General features: G+C 40.5%; 1 protein-coding gene across 9 annotated transcripts in view; it reads left to right on the top strand.

The window, feature by feature from the left end:
* rims1a (regulating synaptic membrane exocytosis 1a) overlaps positions 1-24,913 on the top strand; it is a 114,567-nt gene extending 89,654 nt beyond the window's left edge. For 6 of the 9 annotated variants that reach the window (XM_069658371.1, XM_069658376.1, XM_069658377.1 and 3 more), the window contains 11 exons: positions 6,939-7,022; positions 12,318-12,427; positions 14,066-14,184; positions 15,994-16,154; positions 16,295-16,509; positions 18,116-18,148; positions 20,015-20,180; positions 20,787-20,899; positions 21,062-21,163; positions 21,375-21,514; positions 22,424-24,913. In XM_069658371.1, coding sequence (XP_069514472.1) covers positions 6,939-7,022; positions 12,318-12,427; positions 14,066-14,184; positions 15,994-16,154; positions 16,295-16,509; positions 18,116-18,148; positions 20,015-20,180; positions 20,787-20,899; positions 21,062-21,163; positions 21,375-21,514; positions 22,424-22,642 — 1,462 coding nt within the window. In that variant the 3' untranslated portion in view covers positions 22,643-24,913. Of the gene's footprint in view, positions 1-944; positions 1,023-3,437; positions 3,528-6,938; positions 7,023-8,857; positions 8,915-9,217; positions 9,284-12,317; positions 12,428-14,065; positions 14,185-15,993; positions 16,155-16,294; positions 16,510-18,115; positions 18,149-20,014; positions 20,181-20,786; positions 20,900-21,061; positions 21,164-21,374; positions 21,515-22,423 lie in introns of all 9 variants that reach the window. The other 3 variants (XM_069658379.1, XM_069658375.1, XM_069658378.1) reach the window with 3 other exon arrangements.
* The last annotated feature ends 753 nt before the right edge of the window (positions 24,914-25,666 follow it).

The following is a 25,666-nucleotide window of genomic DNA, read 5'->3' on the forward strand; positions in this document are numbered from 1 at the left end:
TAGATAAGTAATGTTAGGTAAAATAAAATGTATAAACAGAAAGATCACATGGTGGAAAGGAAGCAAAATAGATGATTGTTAAGTTGCAATGCTGCCTCAGATCCACAAGAGGACACTACAGGACCGTGCTGCTATTAAACAACCAGGCCAGCAGGATGGATTACTAGGGCTACAAAATGTTTGTTCAACTAATCTGTTCGCAGATTTCTGAGGAAGAAATCAAACCAGCAAATTCTATCTTTACCTCTCGATGAAAATATTCATAGCTTTTGTCTCTGTACTTTAATCCCATCTCCTCATACAGTTATATATTTAAGACTTTTAGCGCAGTATCACGTATACTGTAGTCACCTCCTCTTGGGTCTTAAAGAGGTAAGTTACACGCTTGAGAACACATCTGTCTGTCTTATTAAAGGCTACTTCTTGCCGTACATCTCAGAAGGAGTCATAACAAGATGGTAACATTTTCTGTTTGTTCTTGTGATACACACAGATGTGTTTGAGGGAGAAGGGTGTTTTTAATCTTGTCCGTTGAGACGAGAGCTGGCTTTTGCTGCTTGTATGCCTGTCATGCGGTGCTGTAGTTCTACTCGCTTACACTGCAGAAACCCACAAGCTTAGCCAGTGATTTTTGCAAGGAGTGAGCTGTTTAGAAACGTGTATGACTGTTGTGAAGGCATCACTGACAGTCCTGAAACATAAAACTTACCTTTACTTTCTTGTATGAGTAAATTTTTTAATATGGAAATTGAAGAAATGGCTAGTATTGAATTAAATATCTTCAAATAAGCTATAACAAAAGTACCACATAGGTGATAAAATCACTGGATAAGTTAACCCCCCTTTATTATAACTTTGACATTTCCACACACTTGTTTCTTCTGCTCTTCCACCCATTCCTCCCATTTTCCTATTTCCATCTGCTGCATGCACGCTAACATCAGGAGACCTTCTAAGCACAATAACACACTGCCACCTAAGATGCCGCTTTTGTTCAACGGTATCCACAAAAACAAAAAGAGGTAAGTCCCACGGAGGATTCAGTATGCTTCAAATGAAACAGTTGTTTAAAACCCAGGAAAGATTTTCCCCATTCTCTTTTCCTTTTACATTTTTGTCTTTAAATAATATCATCAATGTCAGTGAATATAAAACACAGGACTCTCCTGGAGAATGTTATAGTCAAATATATGTCATAAAGTTTATGTTACAACTTCAGTTTTGATTATTCAAACCTAATTTCTGTGAAATTGTCAGTTTGACACGGCAGACGTCTATAAATACTACAACACCCATTAGCCACAGAGGCCATTGCTTTGAGGGAGAATCCAGTCAGAGTGATGAATCAGTGCTGCAGAGTTGGAAATAAACACAGAGCCATATTTGCTGAATCCATCCAAAACTGACCCAAATTTGCAAAAGTCATTTCACTTCAGCAGATTGTATTATAATCCTTTTATCCTGCCCACCGTCGCAGGTCAAAAACACGTATTTTAAACTTGGTGATTGGATTTTCCTTCCTGAAATGCAACATGGGTGTCGAGGTTTATCTCTAGGTTTTGCTGCCCTGACGTTATTTTTATTTACACAGGCCTAGATCAAAGAATTAGATTTTTTTTTTAAAGCTCCTGTGAGGAGTCTTTTGCTGGTTATGAAACTGATTAATTCTGATCATTTTAATCATTAATTCCTAATACTCTATATGACCTAAAAGGCAAACCAGACCATCAGTGACAAGACTGATATATATATAGTTATTTTTAATGCCTGAAACTGCTGGTATCAGGCGAAACGATTAACTGCACGCTGCCTTTGTGTACATTTTCAAGGGCGAGTGATTGATAGACACAAGAGGTACGGCTTTGTCCACAGGGGGCGCCAAAATTGACACAAACCGAAAGTTCCTCACAGAAGCTTTAAAGTTGAGGTGAAATGAAAAATGTCATTTTAATCCTTTTAGATCACATCCCCGGTAATATTGTGCATCTATTTGACAATATAGGCCAAAACAAATACAGAAAATCCATTTCTTCGTATTCTTATATCAAAATCCGATCATTTTTTCTGCCAGTAAAACTAAATTTCACGCGTGCTTACGTAAGTTAGCACCAAACAATTTCAACCAATCAATCTGCAACATTTAGCCGCAGAGCACCAAGAACGCTCGGTCAGTTAGCTAGCTACTGCGCTGTGGAGAACGTCTGTCTACGCCCACTTCTCAACGATCAAATCAAATCCCTCTAATGATATGTCCCGCCTGCGCGTCCTGTTTCACTCGGAAATACGTCCCGATACGGATGCTAGATACTCTCAAAATGCCGTTTCAGCTCGACTTTAAATCAGGTTGCATTATGCAAACACTAAAACATTTTAAGATAATGATGCATCACTCAGCACAGACTTAGGAAGTAGGTTTATCCGTGTGTCAGAGGGCGCACGTACCCCCTCAGGTGATCTCATTATCTCACAGGATCTCACAGGGAAGCAGATGTAAACTAAACTGTGACTGACAGTGCTACAACTTTCTGTAGTCATGCTTTGCAGTAAGAGAATATCAGAATATACTGTAATCCTCTCATGAAGGAAGAATAAAGGATCTCATACCACAAGTAGAGAAGACAGAAGTTCAAACCCTGCCTAACCCTTCCCACCTCTGCGAACCTGTGGAGTGGGTGCAATTGTCAGGTGGTTTCAGAAAGCAGCGAAACATGCGACTCTCATTTCTAATGTCAGAAAGCATTTGAAGCATACTGAGGCCTGAAGACATTTTGTCGTGCCAGTGTGAATGTTTCTTAACCTGTGTAAAGCAGACCTACTTTTATTGAAGTAAATCTTGATAATCCCCAATATTAGATGAATATCCAAACGTTACATGTTCATAGTAACAAACACACAAGGTTGCGATCTCCACAAGCCTGCAAACTTCCTTTATGTGAGTATTTCATACAACAGTAGGAGTTTCACCGGTTTTTCTCAGGCTGAGCTTTCTTCCCTTTATTTTGTTTCTTTTGCAAATGCATGCTGTTTTACACATTTCATCTTGTGACTAGTTCCAAGCTGCCTGCATGTCGAAAGATAAGCTCTACAGTTGGATCGCACATGGTCATGGCAACGCGCTCCTCCATCACACACCGCGTTGTTATGTTCACAGATGAGGTGACAGTTAGGTAAGACACACACATACCATACGTACAGATTATTATGAATGGTGATAGTGAAACTTATGAGCATTAAATTACAGTCACTCCCATCCTTACAGTAAGCCAGTCATGGTTTAGTTCTCAGACTATGATTTGGATTAGGCATTATGATTTGGGGAATCCAACTGGGCTTTCTTTTAAAACATTTGTCCATTGTTTTTCTCTTTTTGTTTGTTTCTGTCCTCTCCTCCTGTCCTCTCCTCCATTGGATGGCATGTTGTGCTGTGGTGCCTCTAGTGATCTGCAGCCTTCTCTGGACAGGGTTAGGAGCGCTAGCACCAACTGTCTGACCCCAGACATTCATGCCCCCTCACCAGAGACTGAAAGGTACCAGCCTCTGTCCCTGCCACCCCTCCTGTAGTGCTCCAGTAGTTTCTTACCCTCTACCTCTCCTGGTCTTTGTAGTTCTTTCCCCTCTGAATGGTCTTACACTTGCTGAAGATTAAGCTTCCCCTGTCCTCACTCTACCCCAACCCCATTTCTGTACACACTCCACTCTCTCAATCTGCTGTTCCACCTGACAGCTCCCTTATTTCTCCACAATCCTCAAGTTGTGTATGAAGGTGCAACGATATTTTACACTAGTACATAACCCATTACCAATAGTATCACTATTTCGACACATTCATCACCCTTTAAAGTATGAGTGCTTGCAAGAATGATCGGCAACCTGACAACAGAGTCAGTGCTCCTCACTTTCTCTTAATCGCTTTATCCAAAGATGAATCACTTAGCTCGTTTACCTTGCTTAGCTTTACACAGTCCACTCTTGCATCTCATTTCTTAGCTTCACTCCCTGTTATAACTGGTGTACAGTTAGCTTTATGCGTGTGAGACCAGCTGTCCAGCTTCCTCTGAACAGATTTCTGGTGCCAGTGCTGCTTTTTTGGTCAACCATCACCTTCAATGTAATCGAAATACCTTGAGAGACAGGTTCAAATGTCTTCTAAGCTTTGGAAGAGTTGTGGGTATTCATAATCATTCATCCTGTCCATACTGGCCATGAAGTGATACCTTCATCACTATACTGTAGAATACATACGTAAGTCAATAACATAGACTGTACACCGATCAGCCATAACATTATGACCACCTGCCTAATATTGTGTGGGTCCCCCTTTTGCCGCAACAACAGTCATGACTCCACTAGACCTCTGAAGGTGTTTTGAGGTATCTGGCACCAAGACATTAGCAGCAGATCCTTTAAGTCCTGTAAGCTGTGAGATGGGGCCTCCATGGATCTCACTTGTTTGTCCAGCACATCCCACGGACGCTCCATTGGATTGAGATCTGGGGAGTCAACACCTTGAATTCACGTCATGTTCATCAAACCATTCCTGAACCATCTTTGCAGTGTGGCAGGGCACTTTAGCCTGCTGAAAGAGGCTACTGCCATTAGAGAATACTGCTTCCATGAAGAACTTGGTCTGCAACAATGTAAAGGTCGCTGGTACGTGTCAAAGTAACATCCACATGAATGGCAGGACCCAAGGTTTGCCAGAAGAACATTGCCCAAAGCATCACACTGCCTCCGCCGGCTCGCCTTCTTCCCATAGTGCATCCTGGTGCCATGTCTTCTAGGGGCCGATTAATGCCATTAACACCATTTTGACATAATCGGCATTGGCCGATGTCTGCGCTCACGAGCTGATTAAACATAATATATCTGCATACGCAGGCAGCCTCGTCAGTGTGGCTGCTGTGTAACGATGTGAGCGCACCCCCTTGTGTCAATTTCGCCATTCTACAGGCAGACGTCAGCGGGTGCTGTGAAACAGTGCTGGTGTGCTGTAACGTTACCTGAGAGAAAACACACAAAACAAAGACTTTCAAATCTCAATATATTTCATTGGCCACTCTTAATGACATATAGAGTGTTAATGTTTACTGTCTGTATAATTACATTGGTTGTTTCAATAACTCATTTAACTTAATCAGTGTTCTCATTATTTAATCGTAAACTTTTACCCTTTTAGCTGCTCCAAAAATTTAAACTATGTTTTCTGCCATTTCATCTTCACTAGAACACCCCACAAAAGCTGCAGTTTTGGAGATGCTCTGACCCAGTCGTCAACCCATCACAATTTGGCCCTTGTCAAAGTCTCTCAAATACTCCTGCTTGCCCATTTTTCCTGCTCCCAACACATCGACTTCGAGAACAAAGGGTTCACTTGCTGCCTCACATATCCCAGCCACTGCTAGGTGCCATTGTAACGAGATAATCAATGTTATTCACGTCACCTGTCAGTGGTCATAATGTTATGGCTGATCAGTGTAATGTCTAATGTTCTGTCTAATGGCCTGCAGGACTCTACTCCACTTGTTGCAAAAAAGTCCAATTTTAAGGAAGCATATAAATGAGCCCACTTCTCATTTGATTTGTTAAACATTTTCCCATTGAGTTTATGATTTCCATTGCAAGTCTTTTTTTACACAACATGATGTTTATGTTGTAATTTATTGTTCCTTTTCAAGAGATGATAGATGATAAAGACAGTAGTTGCTGTTCCTTTTTTCAGATTTAAGCCTGTTTTTTACAAGCCACATTTAGAATCCCAATCACAGTAACAGTGAAACATGGACACAACTTGCTAACAAAGCTAGTCTAAGTGTTAGGTGAAAATTTAGTGTTATCTTGTTCAGTTATGGTCACTTCTGGCTTTATAACACCAAGAAGACAATGACCAAAATGCAAAACTTGAGGCTTTTGTTCAAGTCACAATGGCTAAGTCCTTTTTTTATATATACAGTCAATGGTAAAAATACAAAGTTGTCTTTCTGTTCATTTAGGTATTTTCATCCTAGAAGTTGCATGCCGGTTATTTTTTAAAGTTTTGAATCAGCAGCAAATCTTCAAGTGACTGCCAGAACATTGTAGATGTTAGGAGTTAGAAGTTATGGCCTGTGTCCACTAACGCCGTTTTTTGCCGAGTTCCTCTCACCAACACTTACTGTTGCTAGGTTCCGAAAGCCATCGGGCAGGAGATAAGTGTGTTATAAATCGCTCTGTAGGTTTCTAATATTTTCTTTTATTTAAGTGAATTTTACGAGACAATGTAAAGGAATACTGGCCTCGCATTAGCAGCAGCTCTAGACCTGGAAACTGTACCCTATAGAAAAAAAAACTATTAGCTTCTCTTCCGCCATTGTTGTTGACAAAGTTGATATCGTAAGTCCCGCCCATTCTTGATTTTGATTGGTCAGTGAGTGAGAAAGTGTTCCAAAAGTTAAACTATTTTTAGCTGAGAGCACTGTGAGCGCAGCCACAAAATATGCGTTTTTGTGCTGGTGATGCTGAGCACAAAGGCTAGGCGCTGCCAATGCAAAAAATGCCATTAGTGGACACATGTAGGCCCTAAGGGTAGGATGTTTCCCTCAGCAGCTGCTGGACCAAAACACAGAGCTAAAGGGAGAGGGGATAGTGGACCTTGATTCACTGCATGACCAGAAGAACATCTCTTGATGAAAGCTAATGTTACTCCATGTCTGCTGGATGTGTACATGAGCAAACGTTTGCTAACAAGTTTGCCACATCAACTTTATAAGGGGATTTTTATGTCAGTGTTGTGTGTACAGCTTGTTCTGCTGCCCTCAAGTGGCAAAATATTACTTGTGGCCATGGCAAGCTCAAAGCATTTTTCCCTATGTGCAAACCAAATAATGGAATAGCATTTCTAATTTTGAAATGGCTTGCTGATTTGGTCATATGGGTGATATGTTTTGTATGTGTACACGTAGAAGAACTTTGTCCCATTCCCTGCCCCGGAGACGTCCTGCAAGTCCCAGGATTCTTATCCAACATGCTTCCCCTGAAGATGACAGGTACCCTTTGGTGGACCCCCAACAGCTTCCTCTTAGAGCTTGACTAATGCCTTAGTGATTACTGATGCAATTATGACCAAAACCCCAAACTTTTTCTTTTAATTGGGGACAGGCTAACTTTCAAGGCAAATAACCACCCAATATGTCACCCATATATTTAAGAAACACAATCCCTCCAACCTGACTGAAATCCTTTGGCTTCAGTTGGGTCACATTGGGCTCAGGCATATGTCAAGCTCTACCTCATTTCTGCAGCATATGCTAATCTCTTTGGTCCTGATGATAGCAGGTCGTGAATTTGCAACCAAAATTCTTCCAGCTCTTTCTATTCTATAAAAGTTTAGTGAGTGATCTTATCTTGTATTATGTACAAAATGTGAGTTATTTGTGCCTTTAATGAAACTGTTTGGAAACATTTTGGGAAAGTTTTGAGAGTTAGATGAGAAGATCCAAACTAATCTCATCTTTTCCTGTTAATAAAACAAGTAACCGCAAGGAGACAGTTTAGCATTAGCAGTTTAGCTATAGCATAAAGACTCAAAACGAGGAAACAGCTAGTCTTTATCCAACCAAAGTTTCAGATTAAATTATAATTATTATTAATTATAATGCTCGCAGAATGCTATTTTATTCACCATATGTTGTATTTCCTTTAAAAGCAGGAAGCTAGGAAAAGACGTGTCACATATATTGATTGGCGTCTACAATAGCAAGTAGCATGAAATGTGAAAACATTTAAACACAAACACAATGGTGAATTATAAATGCAGTATACGCCCCTGAGAGCTAAATGCTTCAACAACATTTAAAAAGTATTCACAAAGTCACAAAGTATATCTACCAGACATTCATTGTTGGGCGAGGTACTGGCTTATATATTCCAGTCAATGCAAAATATATGATAAAAAAAATGAAAATACATTTTTACTTCAAGGGAACATTATAAAACAAGACGTAGCCCATCAATAAGTGAGCTTTTGAGGTATTGACAGGCAAATTTTAGCGCATGGATGTAACCAGGCTAGGCTAGGCTATGCTAATGTTTAACTGACCGATATGAGAGTGCTAATCTTCTAATCTTACTTGACAAAAAAGAACAAATACTTTTCTATAACTGAAACTATTTTATATTATTTTAACCAATACAAGATAAAATGACAAACTATTCTTGTCATTTTTGGCCCTTTAGCTTTGTATTGCTAAATATAAACTTGTGGTTTGTGGTCAGTGAGCTGGACACAGTGAGAGTGAACATGCTGTGCAATGTAGAATTTACCTAAATGAAACACAAGTTCTACTTTGTTTGAAGCTTTGTCACTCACATTGTGTAAAGGGTTGCTTGTATGGTTTTTCAGCTGTGGTGTTTATCTGGTTTGCAAATTGTTGCCAATAGTTGTAGTGATGATTTTCATCCCTGGTTGTGGTTGATGTTGTCGTAGCTGTGTCCTTTTGCTTTTCTATCCTTCATTTGAGGTTTTTGGTGCCTGTTTTGTGCTGAACTTCTGGTAGCTTGTACTGGTTATGGTGTGAAATCCTGCCTTGTTGAGTTGCTTCCTGCAGTCTTTCAGAGTGTACTTTATGTTCTGGGATTTGCATCTGCAGCTTCTGTGTGCTCGCATTTTCTTCCCAGTCTTTAAGAAGTCCTGCTTTCTCAAGGCTAAGTGCTCAGAAATGACTGAGAATTCATGATGTCCATCATTCATTCAGAAGTGTGACTGAGTGTTCGTGTGTGTGTGTGTGTGTGTGTGTGTGTGTGTGTGTGTGTGTGTGTGTGTGTGCGTGTGTGTGTGCGGGTACATGTATCATCTTTGTCATCTTCATGTCCATGAATGGAGAATATGGATGCTGCTTCCTACTCAAGAGACTTTAATTCACCTCAGTACAAAGAAGAGGTACACACACACACTTTCGTGCACACACACTCACACACAGGCACAGTTACAGATCAAGCATGAGTGTGTGACACCCCTTATTCATATCCCCATCATATCATCCATCACAGCATGCCTCCTATTTCCTGTTTTCCAGATCATAAACTTATAAGGCCACTGACAGCCGCCTGACAGAGTCAGACTCCTCTAAATCTAAATGATGTTCCTCCATCATGCTCTCTTCCATCCTCTCATCCATCTATCCATCCATCCAACCTTTTTTCTGTTGTGTATTGTTCCCTTTGCTCATCCACCATTCTCCAGGCAGCCTCGGACCCTGGAAACACCTGAATGTCAAACTCATGGCAGGAAGCTCTCTAACAGTAGCAGGTAAGGCATGTCAAACAGTAGTGTCCGAGCTCGTTGATGGAAGAGCTTGATATTACACAACCAGCTCCAGAACTCTTTTTTTAAATTGCCTCTATTGCTGAAAGCTTTTCTAATCACTGAACTACTGTGGAATTGCTCTAGGAGAATTTGAGTTATACATGAAACACGTATAATTCAGTGTCACTTGATGAGAATCAGCATTTTTGAAGTTTTCTTCCATAACAGAGAAAGTCACAAGAGATTTGTCTGTACATTGCAAACAGGAACTGCTTGTAGCTCAAAGGGATGGGTATTACAAGCAAAAATACTATCCGATATTCACTATGGGAACTATTCTACTATTATTGGAAGATCGTCCCCCCATGCACGCAAACACACACTGATATAAGGAGAGAGAGACCAGTTAACTTTTTTTCACAAGTGTGTACGGGAAAAAAATAACCTATAAAACACGCTGTATAAGAAACTGTGCGTCTTACTATAGGCTACCATAATACACAGACATGGATCATTTCATGCTCTGCATTGTTGATGTAGAACTATGAAACACAGGTTTTACCAGGTGAAGTTTGCACCTGACCTCATTTTAGTTTATTTTTCGATGAGTCCCAAACAGAACTCTTTGATGGCTGTGTCTGTGCATTTTTCTCCGGCTCAGAATCTCACAGCGCCACACCCGTTTTACCGGCACCTGCTGCTGATGATTCATTCTTCTTTTGCTATTTTATAAAGGTTAGCAAACTGCTTTCAGATGCGCTACAGCCACCACCTGGTGGTAGTACCGCATTACAACCAGGCGCTGGTAAATATAGTAATAATAAATATATTTTTAAGATGAGATAATAATCACATTAACTTTTTGATTTTTTTTAATCATTGAATGACAATTCTAATATCGGAAACTCATGACCCATACGTAATAGCTCATTTAGCCCAATTTAAATGGTGCCAAATTGCCCAAATATTGAACAATATTCGTCTAATGTTTGCCATGTTATTCGCCCAGAATTGACCATTGTAGCTTTGGAGACTGGCCTTGAAAAACCTTCTGAGCGTTGCTTAAGCTTTTTTCTCAGTCTTAAGATTAAGTTAAGATTGTTAACCATACATAGGACAAATTAAAGTAATGCTACCTGTAAGCCTGTAAGATGTTCTGCTGATGTTTCATTTGACACCTTTTGGTTGAACTTTTATTTATTTGTATTCTGTTGCCTTTTTCCTTCATTTTTCCTCGACCCCATCTTTCTTCCTGCATGCTGCTGTCTCACACACTGTGTTGCGGGGCTTCGGGTTTGTATGGCATTTGTGTGACTTGTGTGCGCATTTGTGTGTATGTGTGTGTGTACCAGTATTAAACCCACCTCCATCCTAAGGGGCTCCAGAGGAAAGAAGGCCCCGCTGCGGCCCCTTGGTAAGGGGATTCCCCTTGAATGAGTGACCTCTGACTCAGAGGTGTTTCTGTACATACTGTTGTGAAAAGGAAAAAGACGAGGCTGTTCTCACACTCCTTCATAATCTTACCTGTTTGTTTTTGTGTGTTTCCGTGACCTGCCTTTGCCACATCACCGACCCGGACGCTGCTGCTGTTCTGTGTCTGTGTATTTATTGTATATGTGTTGTGTAGCCATTCAGAGGTCATTATATCCAAGCTGATGTGTCAGTGTTGTGTTTTTTTGCTTAGTGTAGATTTCCACATTCTGGTCTGATTAACTTTCCGCAAGTAACATCTAAGAATGTTTATTGGATTATTTGTAAAACACAAAAGGATCATTTATTTATTACGTAATTAAAGCATCTGCATTTTTAAACCTAGGCCCTATATTTACGTTTGACAGGTAGATTGCTTCAGCGCGCAGCAGAGAGACGGGCTGTGATGGCTGTCGTAATCTTAAAGTCGGGGCTCAGATTATTATTTTAAGTTTCTGACAACATTACAGAAAAGTACTAAAAAGACTTGTTTGTTAACAAGTAATACTTTTTTTTTGCAACCAGACACAGCCCTTGTAGCTCTCCCTTTGCACTCCATTGACAAAAGCAGTTATTTTACCTTGCAGAACACAGGAGTTGTTGGTCTACCACTTCCTCCATTGGTTAGTTTGTATATATAGTTGTGTGTTACACAAGTATTCTGTAGGATCAAAACAACTCATGTTAAACAACAAATTCCAAAGATAACAAACAATTATGGCAGTGATAGACCAGTGACTTTGCAAGGTAAAGTTGCTGTTTCTCTCAAAGGAGTCTGGTGGTGAAAGAGAGCAGTGTATGTGCTGTTTAAAAATCGGTTTGCTAAAGTGATAGTACTTTAAAAAGAAGATTAATCTCTGTACGGACCTTTTCCGTAAAGTTGTCAGACACAACCTGAGGGTGTCATTGGCCAAAGTGACTCTTTTAGTTGACGTAAAATGCATCCATTACAGCCTGTTCTTAAAATATAAGTAGTAGTTTTAAGATATAACCACTGTTCTTTGTGGAACAGATACGGTGGGATTTGTGCTGGAAGGCTTTCACCTCCTCTATGTTCTTCCACCGTCTAAATCTTTATTTGCTGCCCTTTCTGCTTCAGGACCCCCCCCACACACACACTATCAACCCCTGAAAAAGCTTCAGTTTGCTTCACTCTTAAAACATGTCGCTGCCACTGATTGTTCACTAAAATACTACTGCTGTCCTTTCATTTCCTGTGGCCAAATTCTGTCGCTTTTTTATGCAACTTTATATTTGACGCCTCACATCTTAATGAAATAAATTAAACTCTGTGCCTATATAGAGCTTTTGTGTTCCTTCAGGAGACTTTGAAGCACTTGAAATGTGAAAATCAAGCTGAGTGGACAGGATGTGAACTCCAGCGAGTGAACGGTGCTGCCTGTACACAGCAGATAAAAATAATATTGACTTGTATTTTTTCTCTTTTTTCCCCATCTTTGCTTTTGTTTGTTCTTCTCTCCCCTCTTTTCTTCTCCTCTCTCTCCATCTCTCACTCTGTCTGTCTTTTCCTCTCCATCTTCTTTGCTGTCACGTTACTTTGTGTTAGGGGCCACCTCCAAGGTGGTTCGTCTCTTTCCTCCTCAGTGACGTCCTCCTCAGCCCGCAGAGTACGACAACTCCCACAGCTTCCCCCTCAGAGCAGCACCGCAGAACAAGGTATATGTTTATGATTGTGTGTGTGTGTGTGTGTGTGTGTGTGTGTGTGTGTGTGTGTGTGTGAGTGTGTGTGTTGCTTTATGTGCTGTATTGGACTAATGCAGTGCCATTCAGATGTTTTTATTATCACAAACCTACACATCCATGTCTTCAGGATGCACTTTCTTTATCTAGAAATCCTGTCTATAACTTCAACAGGCCAGCTGAAAGTCAGAGGAGGTCATAGAGGGTTATGTGCACATTTTTGGGTTTTATGTACAGTTACTTTTCGACTTGCCTGTTGCCTCCAGGAAGTCATTCTAACTTGCCAGGAAAGGTCCAGCATAATACTCCCCAAAGAGCCTAATCTTTCTCTGAGTGCATTAACTACCAAAGACTTTAAGGGTCAGGCATAAGGTAAAAAAATTATGGGAATATAATAATAATGTTGGGAATAAATTCAAACCGTTGAGAATAAAATCAAACTTTAATTATAAGTGTAACGCATAAGCAGAGGAGGAGGATTTTTTTCTTGGTTTTCATTTTGAAGATAAAGTCAAATTGTTGACATTTTCGGTACTTCGATACTTTTCAATACCATTTGTTTCTAAACGATACAAACACCTTTATTTTTACCTTCTACAGTACTGAAAAGTACCGAAGCTTTAAAAGAAAAACAGATCTACGATCAGTTTTCAACCCTAATCTGCCGCGAACGAGAGCGAGAGCGAGTGACACAGACCGGAAGTGGAGAGAGAGAGCACTGTCAATGTAAATAAAGCAGTGAAACGGAAAAATAATGTTATTTCACAGCAGTTACGTTCTAAACAAGACACGCCTACCTTCCGTACAGTCGCGCTTTACCCTGCCGACTGTGTGTGTCTGTCTGCTCCGCCCTCCGGCACACCTGGAGCTCTTATACAGCAACCACACAGCGTCATTCACAGGTATGCAATGACGTTTTGTAAAGTCCTTTTGGCGTCTCATAAAGGTGCTAAAGTTACGTTAGCGTCTGTTTCTGTACCAACACTGTGTGCAGGAAAAAATTAAAAACAAGAAGATTACTCAGTTTTTCCTTCTTTTTTTTCCAAAGAGTTTTTCTTTTGTTGCCGTGGTATCGAGTGTGTTTTCTTTTTTTACTAGTATCCTATCGAATTTTGAAATTCTGGCATCGTGACAACCCTAGTTGACAGGAAGTTAAAAAGCCATTAATAAAGTAAAAAACAAAGTCCAAATCTGTACCCTCAAAATTAAGACTTTATTATAAAAATGTGAAATAATCAAGAGATATTTTTCTTTATGATTTTCCTGATGCCTGGCCCTAATACTCTTTTTTTAATTTCAAAAGTCGGGCTGGATCCTGTAAAGTAAACACACACGCAGTGCTAATGCTGCAGACCAAATTTTAGTTTGCTTTGCAGACCAAAGTGACGTGTTTTATTTATCTGCTGAAATGTGAAATTAGTGTAAGTGATTTTGTTTACAGGACTGAATGTTTACTGGCTGCTGAGGCTTTGATGTTTTACTTATTCTATCTGATTTCCATCTGTTTGTTAGACAATCAACACAAAACGTTCTCACCAACAAACACTGTTTATAGAGTCAAATAACTGTATAGTGTCTAAAAGCTTCTGGTATTTCACATGTGTCTGTGTGTAGCCCTGGTAGCAGAGGAGTGTGTTCGTCAGCTCCAGAAGAGGGTTCATTCCAACCGGGTGTCAGCTGCCACCACCTCCAGCCAACAGGACCTGGACCGAGCCCTCAAGAACAAACGGGAGGTGGGCCACAAAAACTTTTCTGGCTTTATTTAGTTAGACAGTTCCCTTTAAAACAAAGTCATCAGGAGCATGGAGGGGAGGGGGACAATAAGGGCTCCAGCCAGAGAGCGGGAGCCATAATGCTGCCGTAGTGCATCGCAGTGAATTGCATTAACTGTGTGAGAAAGTGATAAATTGTGTTACAGTAATGAGGAAGACCACTCAATGAAATTAGTTGGTTCCAACTCAAATACAGAAGTGTATATAATTCATACAGGCTTGTTTCTAATCCCTAATTTAGAGAAACACGACATGTAATGGCGACATCCTGACTTTCTTACATCTGTGTGCCAGTGGGTTAACTTTTTTAGTCACGCTCTCTTCGGGATGCATCAACTGATCAGATATCCAAAAGTACTAGTGATGTTGGGATATGGCACATTATTAGACAATACTAATAATGTGCTGTAACCAGTATAGGGGAAGTAACGGTAATGATACCACACTGTGACAGCACACCAAAGCTACTAAAAGCTGTGCATTCAAACTCTTACTTGTTCAGAAGTATTTGTAGTGATGAAAATGATCTGTGAAAGACAACATCATAAACTGTAATTGTAAATCATTTTTTGGGGAATTCAGTGATGGCATAAGAAGGAAATCAGCGTATCTCAGGACAAAATAGATAAAAAAATAAAAGTAAAGAAATCACCTCATTTGTCTACGGCAAAAGGTAAATTAAATTAAGTAGTCTTCTGCTGTAAAATGTCATCTGTCATTAGATAAGATGTTTTTGGATTAATATTACTGCCGTATCAATGTTTATGTAGCTTTTTATTGCTGTAGAAGTTTTTGCTCATTTTAAATACTTTGCATATTGTTATTTAAATCGACAGCAAAGCATCATATTCATAAGGTTGTATTTTTGTAACGTCCCTGTCCTGTGAAAACCTTGTGAACAGCTGTGTTTTCAGCTTTGTGACAATATATTTTTCAGCTAATCCAAGGATGGATGAAATAGTTTGTTTAGTTTAGAGGGGGTGTTATGCTGTTTCACATTTTAAGACGTGTCATTTTACTAAACTTGGGTGAAGTTTCAAATCTGTAGGTAAAAGTATGTTGGAGTAATCCCCAGGCTTCTCAGCTCAGTGTGCAGGCTGCTGTGAATGCCAGGTTTCACACTGTTTGTTTCTACATGCTGCACTTTGTGGCGTCACAAAGTGCAGCCTCAGAAGGCTTTGGAGAGCTGGCCAATCAGAAGACAGTCGGCTTGTGGGGGCAGGGTTTGTTAAAGACACAGAGCTGACTGAGTGGTTTCAGACAGAGGCTGTATGAGGGCCTGCACAGAGCACCAGTGAGAGAAAAATGGGGAGTTTTTGTAAATTATGCTAAGCTACTCCACAGGTATCACAGAGTGAAATATGAAGTTTAAAATTAGCATAAAACCCCCCCCTTTAAAAATTAGGAGAATTTTAACCTTCTGTTATTAGAGGAATTCAAAATCCATACATTTGGATACACATGATTTTCACTGGACAGGAAGGGTATGACAGATTGTCAGACAAATGTTTTGAAGTATGAGAACACTATCTGCCTCTGAGATTTAATACAGTGGAAGTACTCAACATTCACAGTAAAGTTGTCCACCATAACTGAAGGAGACTTAAATGCTCTGGGAACTTTAGAGTCAGGTGATAATTCTCTGATCCATCATTAACAGTCCATTTTAAACACGTCTCCAGATAGCTGTATGTTGATTGCTTAACTCTCAGTGCATGTTCTAAGTATCTAGCACTAATATGTATTTACAACATTTTGTGTTTCCTGCAGCTCTATAAGGACCAGAGGCGGAGCAGTGAAAATGATTCCCATAAGTCCTCAGAGAGTGATGTCAGTGACGGGTCAGCCATCTCTCGAACCAGCAGTGCCTCTCGCATCAGTAGCACCAGCTACATGTCCATCCAGTCAGAGAGACCCAGGGGACGCTTCAGGTACCCAAACATACTCGCTCATAAAGACACTAACATTGCTTTTTTACTTACTTAGTTTTGTGTCAAAGGGATCATAAAGTCCTCTGAAATAAACATAGTTTTGGTCATTATGCAATTAATATCGTAAAATGTGACCACAGCAGGGCCATGCGCGCAACAGGCCGCCACATGATGAAGAGCACCAGCGTGAGCGATGAGATCTACGGCATGGAGCACACCGACGGCAGCCAATCAGACACGGCGCTTGGTAGCCTGGGAAGCGGGATCAAGAAGCGTCGCTCGAGCCTCAGCCAACGTGTTGTAGCCATTCTTCCATCCAGACGTAGCCGGAGTACCTCGCAGCTCAGCCAGACAGGTCAGAGAACGGTCTATGAAATCATCACACCAATCAGAATGAGAGAAAGAAGGAAACACACAGAAATATACAAGATATCATACAGCAGTAAAAAGCCTACATATCTTACCGACTTCATTGAATGACTTTACTTTTGCTGTGTGCATCATTTCATTTAAGAATCACCGCTACAGTTATGTTAAGACATTAGTCTAATTACTGTAAATACGTAATGCTTCTGCCAAGAAGATTGGCAGCATCTCATAGTGTCTAGTCTGTTTTATATTGTGTGGTAAAATTAGTCTTTGCCTTTGGCAGATGATGAACAAAATAAATAGACTAATAAAAAATGTATGTCAGAAAAGCTGAAGTAGCAAGTTCTGCTTGAAAGTTGATTATTTTCCTCTAAAGCCTCAAATTATTAAAGTTTTTACATTTTAGCATCTTTCAAATCTTTCTGATGGCAAAAGTTTTTGTTTATAGACAAACTAGTCAATCCCAGAGGAAAGGACAGGCTGCTGCCTACTGTGTCTTTTATCATATGACCACTGGATGGCGCCAATGTCACAGATTTTCAAATGCTGTAAGAAGTGCAGTAACATTGGCCATCTCGGTTTGAAAGCACATATTGTGTTGCACCTCTGACTGCACCGACATCACTGTTGTGGTTTGTTGTGGTCAGTAGACGGTGATGTCATCACGTATGTTGTCACACTGTGAGTACACTTCAACATCACTGCAAAAGGGTGTGAAGTTAAACAGGGAAATAAGCAAAACAGATTTTCTGCTGGTGTTAAATTGTTCTTTAAGAAAGTCTTATTGTTATGATATCTATGATCATGATACTGACAGCATAAGTAAGCATTTGTTTGGTGACATTTGTCGACAGTAATTGCATTAAAAAAGCAAATGATGTGGCAGAAACAATACCAACAAATTATTATTAATTTTCAGGGGGGAAAAAATATTTATTTCAATGATGGAACAGTACTAACACCCGTATGCATGCACTCACAGGATCTTGTAGAGTTTTCACAAATCAGGATTCTAAACAACATTTTCTATAATAAATGGCCAAAAAGTACCTGGTGATCAACAAACAAAAGCTTTGAAAAATCAAATGCATGCTATGAACACAGGGGCATGTGATGCATATACAGTATTTGCACAATGCAGACAGCTGTTGGGGGCTGCCCAAATAATAGAAAATGCAAGTCAAAAACAAAGATGAGCACTTAGTAAGGAAATGAAAAATGTAAATATGAGGTATGAAAATTCAACATGGTTCTTTTTAATTTATGGTCACCTCTCCAGTTGTTTAATGTGCAGAAGAGCTAACCACCTTATTATAGTTGCAGCTAAGGTTTTGTTCTCAGTAGCATTGGCAATAAAGCTCTTTTGAATCCTGTTACAAAACAAATTTTATGTGTCGTCTATGTCTTTATCTATGGAGTTAATGAAATTCTCTCGTAACTGGTCTACACACACACACACACACACACACAGATACTTAAGCACAGATAGCCACCATCCTCTTGAACACAAACACTGAAACGTGTAGGTTGTTTTACCTGTGTATCAAGAGTTGTTGTTGTTTTTGATGTTGTTGTTGTGTGTGTTGTTTCAGAGGCGGCGGGTAAGGCGGCGGACAGACAGAAAGGTAAAGCTATAGTTAGACAGGCAGATGGACAGACAGACAGGCAATTTAAGGAAATTAGACACTGTAAGGCAGGAAGAGAGCTAAACTTTGACCCTCAGCTTTAGGTAATGCTTACAGGTGCCATTACAGGTGCATAGTTTGTACGTGATGAACCAAGAATGGTATTAAAGTGGATTTCCAGTATTTAAAACTCTTGTCTAAATGACTTATAGGTAATAAAACTATTTAGAATTGATTAAAAGTATTGCTTCAACCATCAGCCGCAAAGCAGACTGTAAAGGCTACAACATTATACTATGGGGCAAATGTGCCCGATCAAAGTGCATCTACTCTAATAGCTTGTTTTAGCCACTGACAGGCTTTGGTTTTTACTCTCTGTGTCTGACAACAGTCGAGAAAGGATCCACACAGAGATATAACTTTTTATTTAAGAGTAAGATGCTTTTTTAAATCAGAAACAGCTCTTACATCTCTCTCTTCAAAGCCACCAGATCACAGACAGAAACAGTAATATACCTTGCAGAACACAGGAGATGCTTTTCTACTGCTGGTTTTCATTTCTGTATTAATGTGTGTTACACAAATAGTCCTACAGTAACACAAACAACAGATCGAAGCAGAGGTAGGCCGGCAACTCGTGTTATGTAGTTTAAAGATGTTTTCCATCATTGGAGTCTTTTGGCTTCGAAAAGACAGATGTAAGAGCTGTTTCTGGTTTCCAAAAAGCACCATACTCTTTAAAAAGCTCTGTCTTTGTAGGGATCCTTTTCATAATGCTGTCATCCTCTTAGAATAACAATCTAAGCTTGTCACCTATAAAAACAATCACGTAGTAGTTTTTGCAGTCGTTACAGTGTGTTTTGTTGCTGCTGTAACAAACAATATTTTATACCCATTAGTAGTTTAGTCCAAAATATATCTTAATGTTTAGATGTGTAAATATATTTTGTAAGACCGCTTAGCTGTAACTTATCTTTTGTTATTGCTCTCACGAAGGCTAAATAATGTGTTAGCTAGTAAAGCATGGCAGCACAAAGAGATACAGATGAAGAGAAAATAGATCAAAATCAGGCAGACAGGCAGCCACAGAGAGAGAGACAGGTAGCTCTATATCAGACGGCCTTGCACCTCCTGCCCCTCCTGAGCTCTGTCTCCGGCACGCTTCCTTACTCCACCTTCTTCTGTCACCTTTGTGTTAAAAGACTGGTTCAGTTCTACCTAAAAGCCTGGCTGAGTCAAACATACATTTAACTTTCACTGCTTTCATTTTACTGACCAAGAGAAACTACAAGTGACTCTTTATCTGAGTCATCACCCAAACCAAACGTCATGTGTTTGTGACAAACCAGCAGGCTTTTAAACGTGCTGAACTCCTTTTTTAAGCCTCGATGTGCACCGTATGATTTTATAAACCCTCCTTGCTCTACCTCTTCATCACTGCCAAACATTCACGATTGGGCTGGATTGACTGAAGCCATGTTATCTTCCTGCAGTGACCTCAACACCTAAATTACAGTTCCTTCCTCTTTTGCTTAAGTTGATGTTTTTCTACCCAAAACCTTTTTGTAGCATGTAGAAAATCTTAATGTATGTATCTTGAACATAAACTAGGTTTTGAGATGTCGGTGAGGTCACCCTGGAAAATGTATCTGCATGGGATGGCCTGCGTACAGATAAACCTCATGCTGATCAGACTTTTCAGTTACTACTTGATTTGATCCAGTAGGGACTGGGGAAAGACTCCTGTCAGTAATTTAGTCCTAGTCTTTTCTTTTTCTGTGCAAATGCAGGTTCTGCTTTATTTTGGGTAGGAATGACATGAGCAAAGTCTAATTGTTTTAATTTTCTCCGCTGTGTTTGCCACAGAGGCGTCAACGGGCAAGAAGGCGGGTAAGGGCGGCAGCAGCAGCATCCAGAGGAGCGTGGAGACGGGCATGGCAGTGGAGTACCCACGGGGAGGCTCAGGCATGAACCGACAGGCCAGCAGAGAGTCGACTGATGGCAGCATGAACAGCTACAGCTCTGAGGGGAAGTACGTACACACAGAATGCACGTTGTGTTGATTAGTTCTGACTTTGGTAACATGTTAAAGAGGACATAATATCTTATAACGGTGTGTTCAGAGCAAATACAGCAGGGTTACTTACAAAGTCAATGCAAAGAAGCAATAGATGTTGAAGTCATGCCAGGTCATGCAAATGACACAAATCCTGCAATGCAAGCTCAAGTCATTTAGTGTTTGTGGAAGCAACATTTTTATGACCAAGAAATGTGTGTATGTGCTGAACGGTGGTGCAGTGGTTAGTGCTGTCACCTCACAGCTAGAAGGTTCCTCGTTTGAATCCCGGTTCAGACGTAGTGGGCCTGTTGAGCCACACTCCATTAAGCATTTTTAAAGTTGCTTGCATGTTCCATCCTGCAGACCAACGTAACAAAGTTTGAATTTAGATTTTTAGACTTCGATTTAGACTTATAAATCTACATAAAGGTGTAGTTATATTGGCATCCTTTCACCTGTTTGTTGCAGTTGAATCACAGAACATGTGTTTGTTTTGGGTTCAGCTGTAGTAAACAAGAATTCAGCCAACTCATAAGAGGACTTGGTGAGTAATTGTGTGTGTGTGTGTGTGTGTGTCAGTCTGATCTTCTCAGGTATGCGGTTGGGTGCCGACAGTCAGTTCAGTGACTTCCTGGATGGTTTAGGCCCCGGTCAACTGGTTGGCAGGCAAACGCTGGCAACACCTGCAATGGGTGAGTCATGACTCCGTCAAATCCTCCTCATTTTCCCAAGATTTCTATATTTGGAATTAAAGAAACACTACAAACATGAGCTTCTGAGTAGTTTCAGATCATTTTACCACAATCTGTTTAAAATGTGGCTTAAATGTTTGCATCTGTTTATTCACCATACAGGTGATGTTCAGATCGGTTTGATGGATAAGAAAGGCCAGCTCGAGGTGGAGGTGATCAGGGCACGAGGCCTTACCCCCAAACCAGGCTCCAAATCCCTCCCAGGTAACACACACACACACAAACACACACTTGAACCTTAAATACAGAACTTCTGCCTTCAGCCTGATGCCCAACTCAAAGAAATGCACAACCCAACAAAGTCTTCTTATTCTTTCTCCTTACTCCTTCTGTCTCTCCATCTCGCTTTCTACCAACTCCCAACCTCCATCATTCCATCTTTCGACCCCTCTTAACCCGCCCTTTCCATCCCAAGCTCCCTATGTCAAGGTGTACCTGCTGGATAATGGATCATGTAAAGCCAAAAAGAAAACCAAGATTGCACGAAAGACCCTGGAGCCGCTCTACCAGCAGCACCTGCTCTTTGATGAGAGTCCCCAGGGCAAGGTGCTTCAGGTAATCATCAGTGTGTGTCTGTTTAGGTGTGGGGCAGGGTGTACCTTTAATCTCAAACAGACTGAATGACCAACCATTGCTCACTCTAAATAAGTTGAATAATAAATTCAATAATCAGACTTATTATTAATTAATATCGTTCTATAGAGAAAGCTTGTAGACGATGGGTTGATGGAAAATAACCACATTATAGTGTTCTGTCTCGATACCAGGGCTGTGCACATGACAGACATAGGTTTTGACCTGTCAGAATTCTGGAGCAATTACAGAATAAGACAAGTGGGCTTGCATGGACAAACAAAATAAATATTTAGTCATCAGAACTTTACATTAAAATCACTTCATCTCAGCTCTGTATAAATTCATGTAAATATGGCTTAGAAAGAACAATGTTTTGTCATTGTGTGAATCAGCATTCAGAGAAGTTAAAGAGTGAAAACTTAAATAATAAATAAAGTTTATTACTCGTTTGGATTTGTGCTCTGAGATTTGAGGTTTGACCTGACTGACTGCATGTCTTGAATGAGATACAATAGTTTTGGACATCTCTCTGAGGACTTGACTGGACTTGTCCTAAGTGACTTTGTAACTTTGTTCTGACATGACGATTACTTGTCTCGATGACGTCAGACTTGACAGACTGGTCTTGAATTACTGAGACTTAAACTTGGATTTTTCTTAAGACTTCGCTTTGACTCAAAACAGCTCAGTGTTTTTTAATCTTTGATGTCCTGACTTGAACGTCCATTTACCTGGTCTAAAAGTGTTACCTAAGCATTAAGTGTGCTTTAAAGCCTGGAGTCAGGTTATTCTGGGGCTTTGAAGCCCTTATGTCTGTGTCTGTATGCATTAAAAAATGATTCAGAGTCATTATGCTTGTTAACTTATCTGCACCATTTTCTCCTCTAGGTGATAGTTTGGGGCGATTATGGACGATTGGACCACAAATGTTTTATGGGTGTAGCACAGATTCTATTGGAGGACCTGGACCTCTCAAGCACGGTGATTGGCTGGTATAAACTATTTCCGCCATCCTCATTGGTGGACCCTACATTAGCTCCGCTCACGCGGCTGGCGTCTCAGACGTCACTGGACAGCTCAGGACCGCCACCGGGCGTTCGGTCCTAGTGACCGAATGGCGACCGCAACCCCCACCCCAAATATCCCTTAAATGACAAAATAATGGACCACAGCTACTGGACCAGAACTGAGCAGAGGGCAAGATCACGTCCCGAGGACGACATCTAGAAGCCCTCGGTCAACCAATGAAAAGCCAGACGGAGCGACAGGGAATAAGAGAGAGAAAGAGAGAGAGGGAGAGACAGAACTAGCCAATCAAAGCTAAGCTGGAGTCTGACAATCACGTCTCACACCTTCCCTCTTCCTCCTCCGTATGCCTTTTTACTTTCAAACCTTTACTGTCTTTGTTTACTTCTCTGAGCAACAGCACTGGAGTTTCTGTCCAACATTATTCCCTTCTCTCTTCTGCTTTTCTGTCTTTCTTTTCTCATTACATTCCTGTGCAGCCCCTTTCAGAGCACCTGATCAAAGTGGAGTCCTCCACCTAGTAGCCCTCCAGCCAATCAGAGCAGAGCTTACTGCTAGGTCGCAGGGATGAGTGGTGAAGACAATGTGTGGGAGTTAGTAAGTAGCAAACGGAATAAGCTTCGTGCAGCTGTACCGTCACTTTAAGGTTGGCTGGTGTCTCTGCCGTGTTACCATTGTAACAGTGCAGTCATAATGAGCGGGAGGGGCAGCGGTGTGGCATGGTTTGGTAACCTCTTTCGGTGAAGGGAGCCTGCACATGCACGTGCACATTCTTAGCCTTGTTTTGATTTATGAAAGCAAGCACAAGAGAAGCTTGACTCGTCCACGGAGGCAAACGGAACGTTTTTTTCTTTGTCCGAACAAAGAAGAAAGAAAATAGAGGCCAATGCACGTTTGCTTTTATTTCATTTGCAATCTTTTTTTTGTTTTTGTCTTACGTTTGCCCAGAGTTCACAAAGGAACCATAAGGTGCAGACTCCCTCTGTGTGCGTGTATGTTTTTTTCGAGCAATGTTGCGCCAAAGGCCGACCATAAAAGGTCCGGTCACATTCGCCCGAACATCCTTTGCCCAACCCTCACCCCCATCCTTGGTCTCCTCCCTTCCTGACCCCTCAAACTCCCCCTGTAGGAGGGAGCAGCATGACTCGGGGACGCCCCGGATCGGCCCCCAAGCTGCATGCATGTTTCTTTTGTTCTGTTTGTTTCGTTTTTTGTTTTGTTCTCTACTTTTTTGTAAAATAGAAGACGAGACAAATTAACAAACAATTCTCAAAAAACATAAACAGAAAAAAAGACTAGACTATGTGTGTTAGTTCCACATACTTTTAGGCCAGCTTGTATGTTGCATGTTCTTGTACAGTTTGCTCGTACTGAATATGAATACAAACAGAGAAAAGCCAAGCCATCCCCGCCCCCTAACAGGAGCGGACCAATAGGGGGGGACAACTCCGCCCAGGCCACGCCTATCACTCTGGGTCTAAATATACATATAAGAAGTCTCCGTAAAAAAATCTTGTTTCAGTTTTTTCTTTGAACCCTTTGAACAACAGTGCTGTTCTGTAGTACTGAGCATACTCGAGCCCCTGGCGTATCTGCGGGTGTAGGTGTCTAAACTGTAGTTTAACACAGTCGGGGCTAGAGACAGAGATAGAGAATGTGTGTATAACAGCTAAATGTATATGAAGTATCATTATGAGTTTGACAGAAATTATAAAGATATAGATATATGAATATAAAAGAGTGTATCTGACTGTACACCCGTCACCGACACACACACACGCACACCTTGTACATACAAACCAGGAAGAGAGGCTTGAACTTAAGTTAAGAACAAACAAAACATTGCTGACACACAAACATTCCTGGTCTCGTTGAAGGGAATTTGCGTCCTGTGGATGTGCTCGAGCTGCTGAGCGGCCCGGAGCCACAAGGGGGCGCTAATAGGCCTTTATTTTTGTCCTGATTGCAGAAAATCAAGTAGAACCAATTGGAACAAAGTTTATTTTCTCCTCCTTGAGTCCCCTCTCCCTGTTTATGATTATATTGGTTTGGACTGGACTTCTAAAGCCAATGAGAAATCTAATTTTTGCAGACATATTTTGCGGATGTTTCTGTTGAAACCCTTGGCGGTGTGGCCGACTGCCCTTTCCTTTGTCAGTATTACTCCAGGAATACTGATTGTTTACAGCCCATGGCTCCCCACTCCCAAACCACAATTTTAGACGAAAGACTAAGTATTCACTGCAACAGTTCTTGTTTGTATAACAGATGTGGCTCTACTGATGTGTATGTTTTATATTCAAGAGTTCATTTTTATTATTTACAAATAAAAGACTGTGTGGAAGAAGATGATGGCTTTTTCAAACAGAGTGGTCTCAAGTTATTGTGTAGCAGGTTCATTCAGAGACTTATTTAACACTGTGGATGTGACCAGTCTGTTTCTTACTGGTGCAGGTACACACAGAAGCCAGAACAAGACTTTATATCATGATATATTTTAGAGCTTATGCATATAACATCTTCTTGTTGGATCCATCAGCTTCATGTCTAAAGGTAAGAGAGATGCCTTGCTTTCCCACCAATCAAACCTGTGGAGGATCGTTCCGTGTGTGTGTGTGTGTGTGTGTGTGTATGGTTCACTGAATTCACCTGCTTCAGTGGTAAACACACATAAACAAACTATTCAAATGTGGTTTGCTTCTTTTTACTTTTTAATTTATATAATAACGTTAAGTGACATTATTATATAATTATAACGTTTTGACATATTGAACATCATGGCATTCAGCATTACAATGATTAAGAAACAGGAATAAATCAAAATATAATCAGATTAAACTGGTGATGGATTAATGTCATAATCAGTGATTATAGATTATAATGTTTGGGGTTTTCTTACATTTACTTCACACCAGATCTTTATGGGTAACAGTTTCATCTTCAGCTTGGACTGACCCTTGCAGTCCTTATCCTGGATTCACACTGCCACCCTGTGGTGTTACAAGGGATTACAATTCATTTATAAAATACCTCCTGATGGTGTTTATTTTACTCTTAAAAAAATACAGGTGGAAGTTTTAAATACATATGCACATTTTCAGACAT

The sequence above is a fragment of the Semicossyphus pulcher genome, unplaced genomic scaffold (assembly GCF_022749685.1).
Source record: "Semicossyphus pulcher isolate SPU_LCO1_2020_fin unplaced genomic scaffold, fSemPul1.0.p SCAF_12, whole genome shotgun sequence".
NCBI classification, from domain to species: domain Eukaryota; kingdom Metazoa; phylum Chordata; class Actinopteri; order Labriformes; family Labridae; genus Semicossyphus; species Semicossyphus pulcher.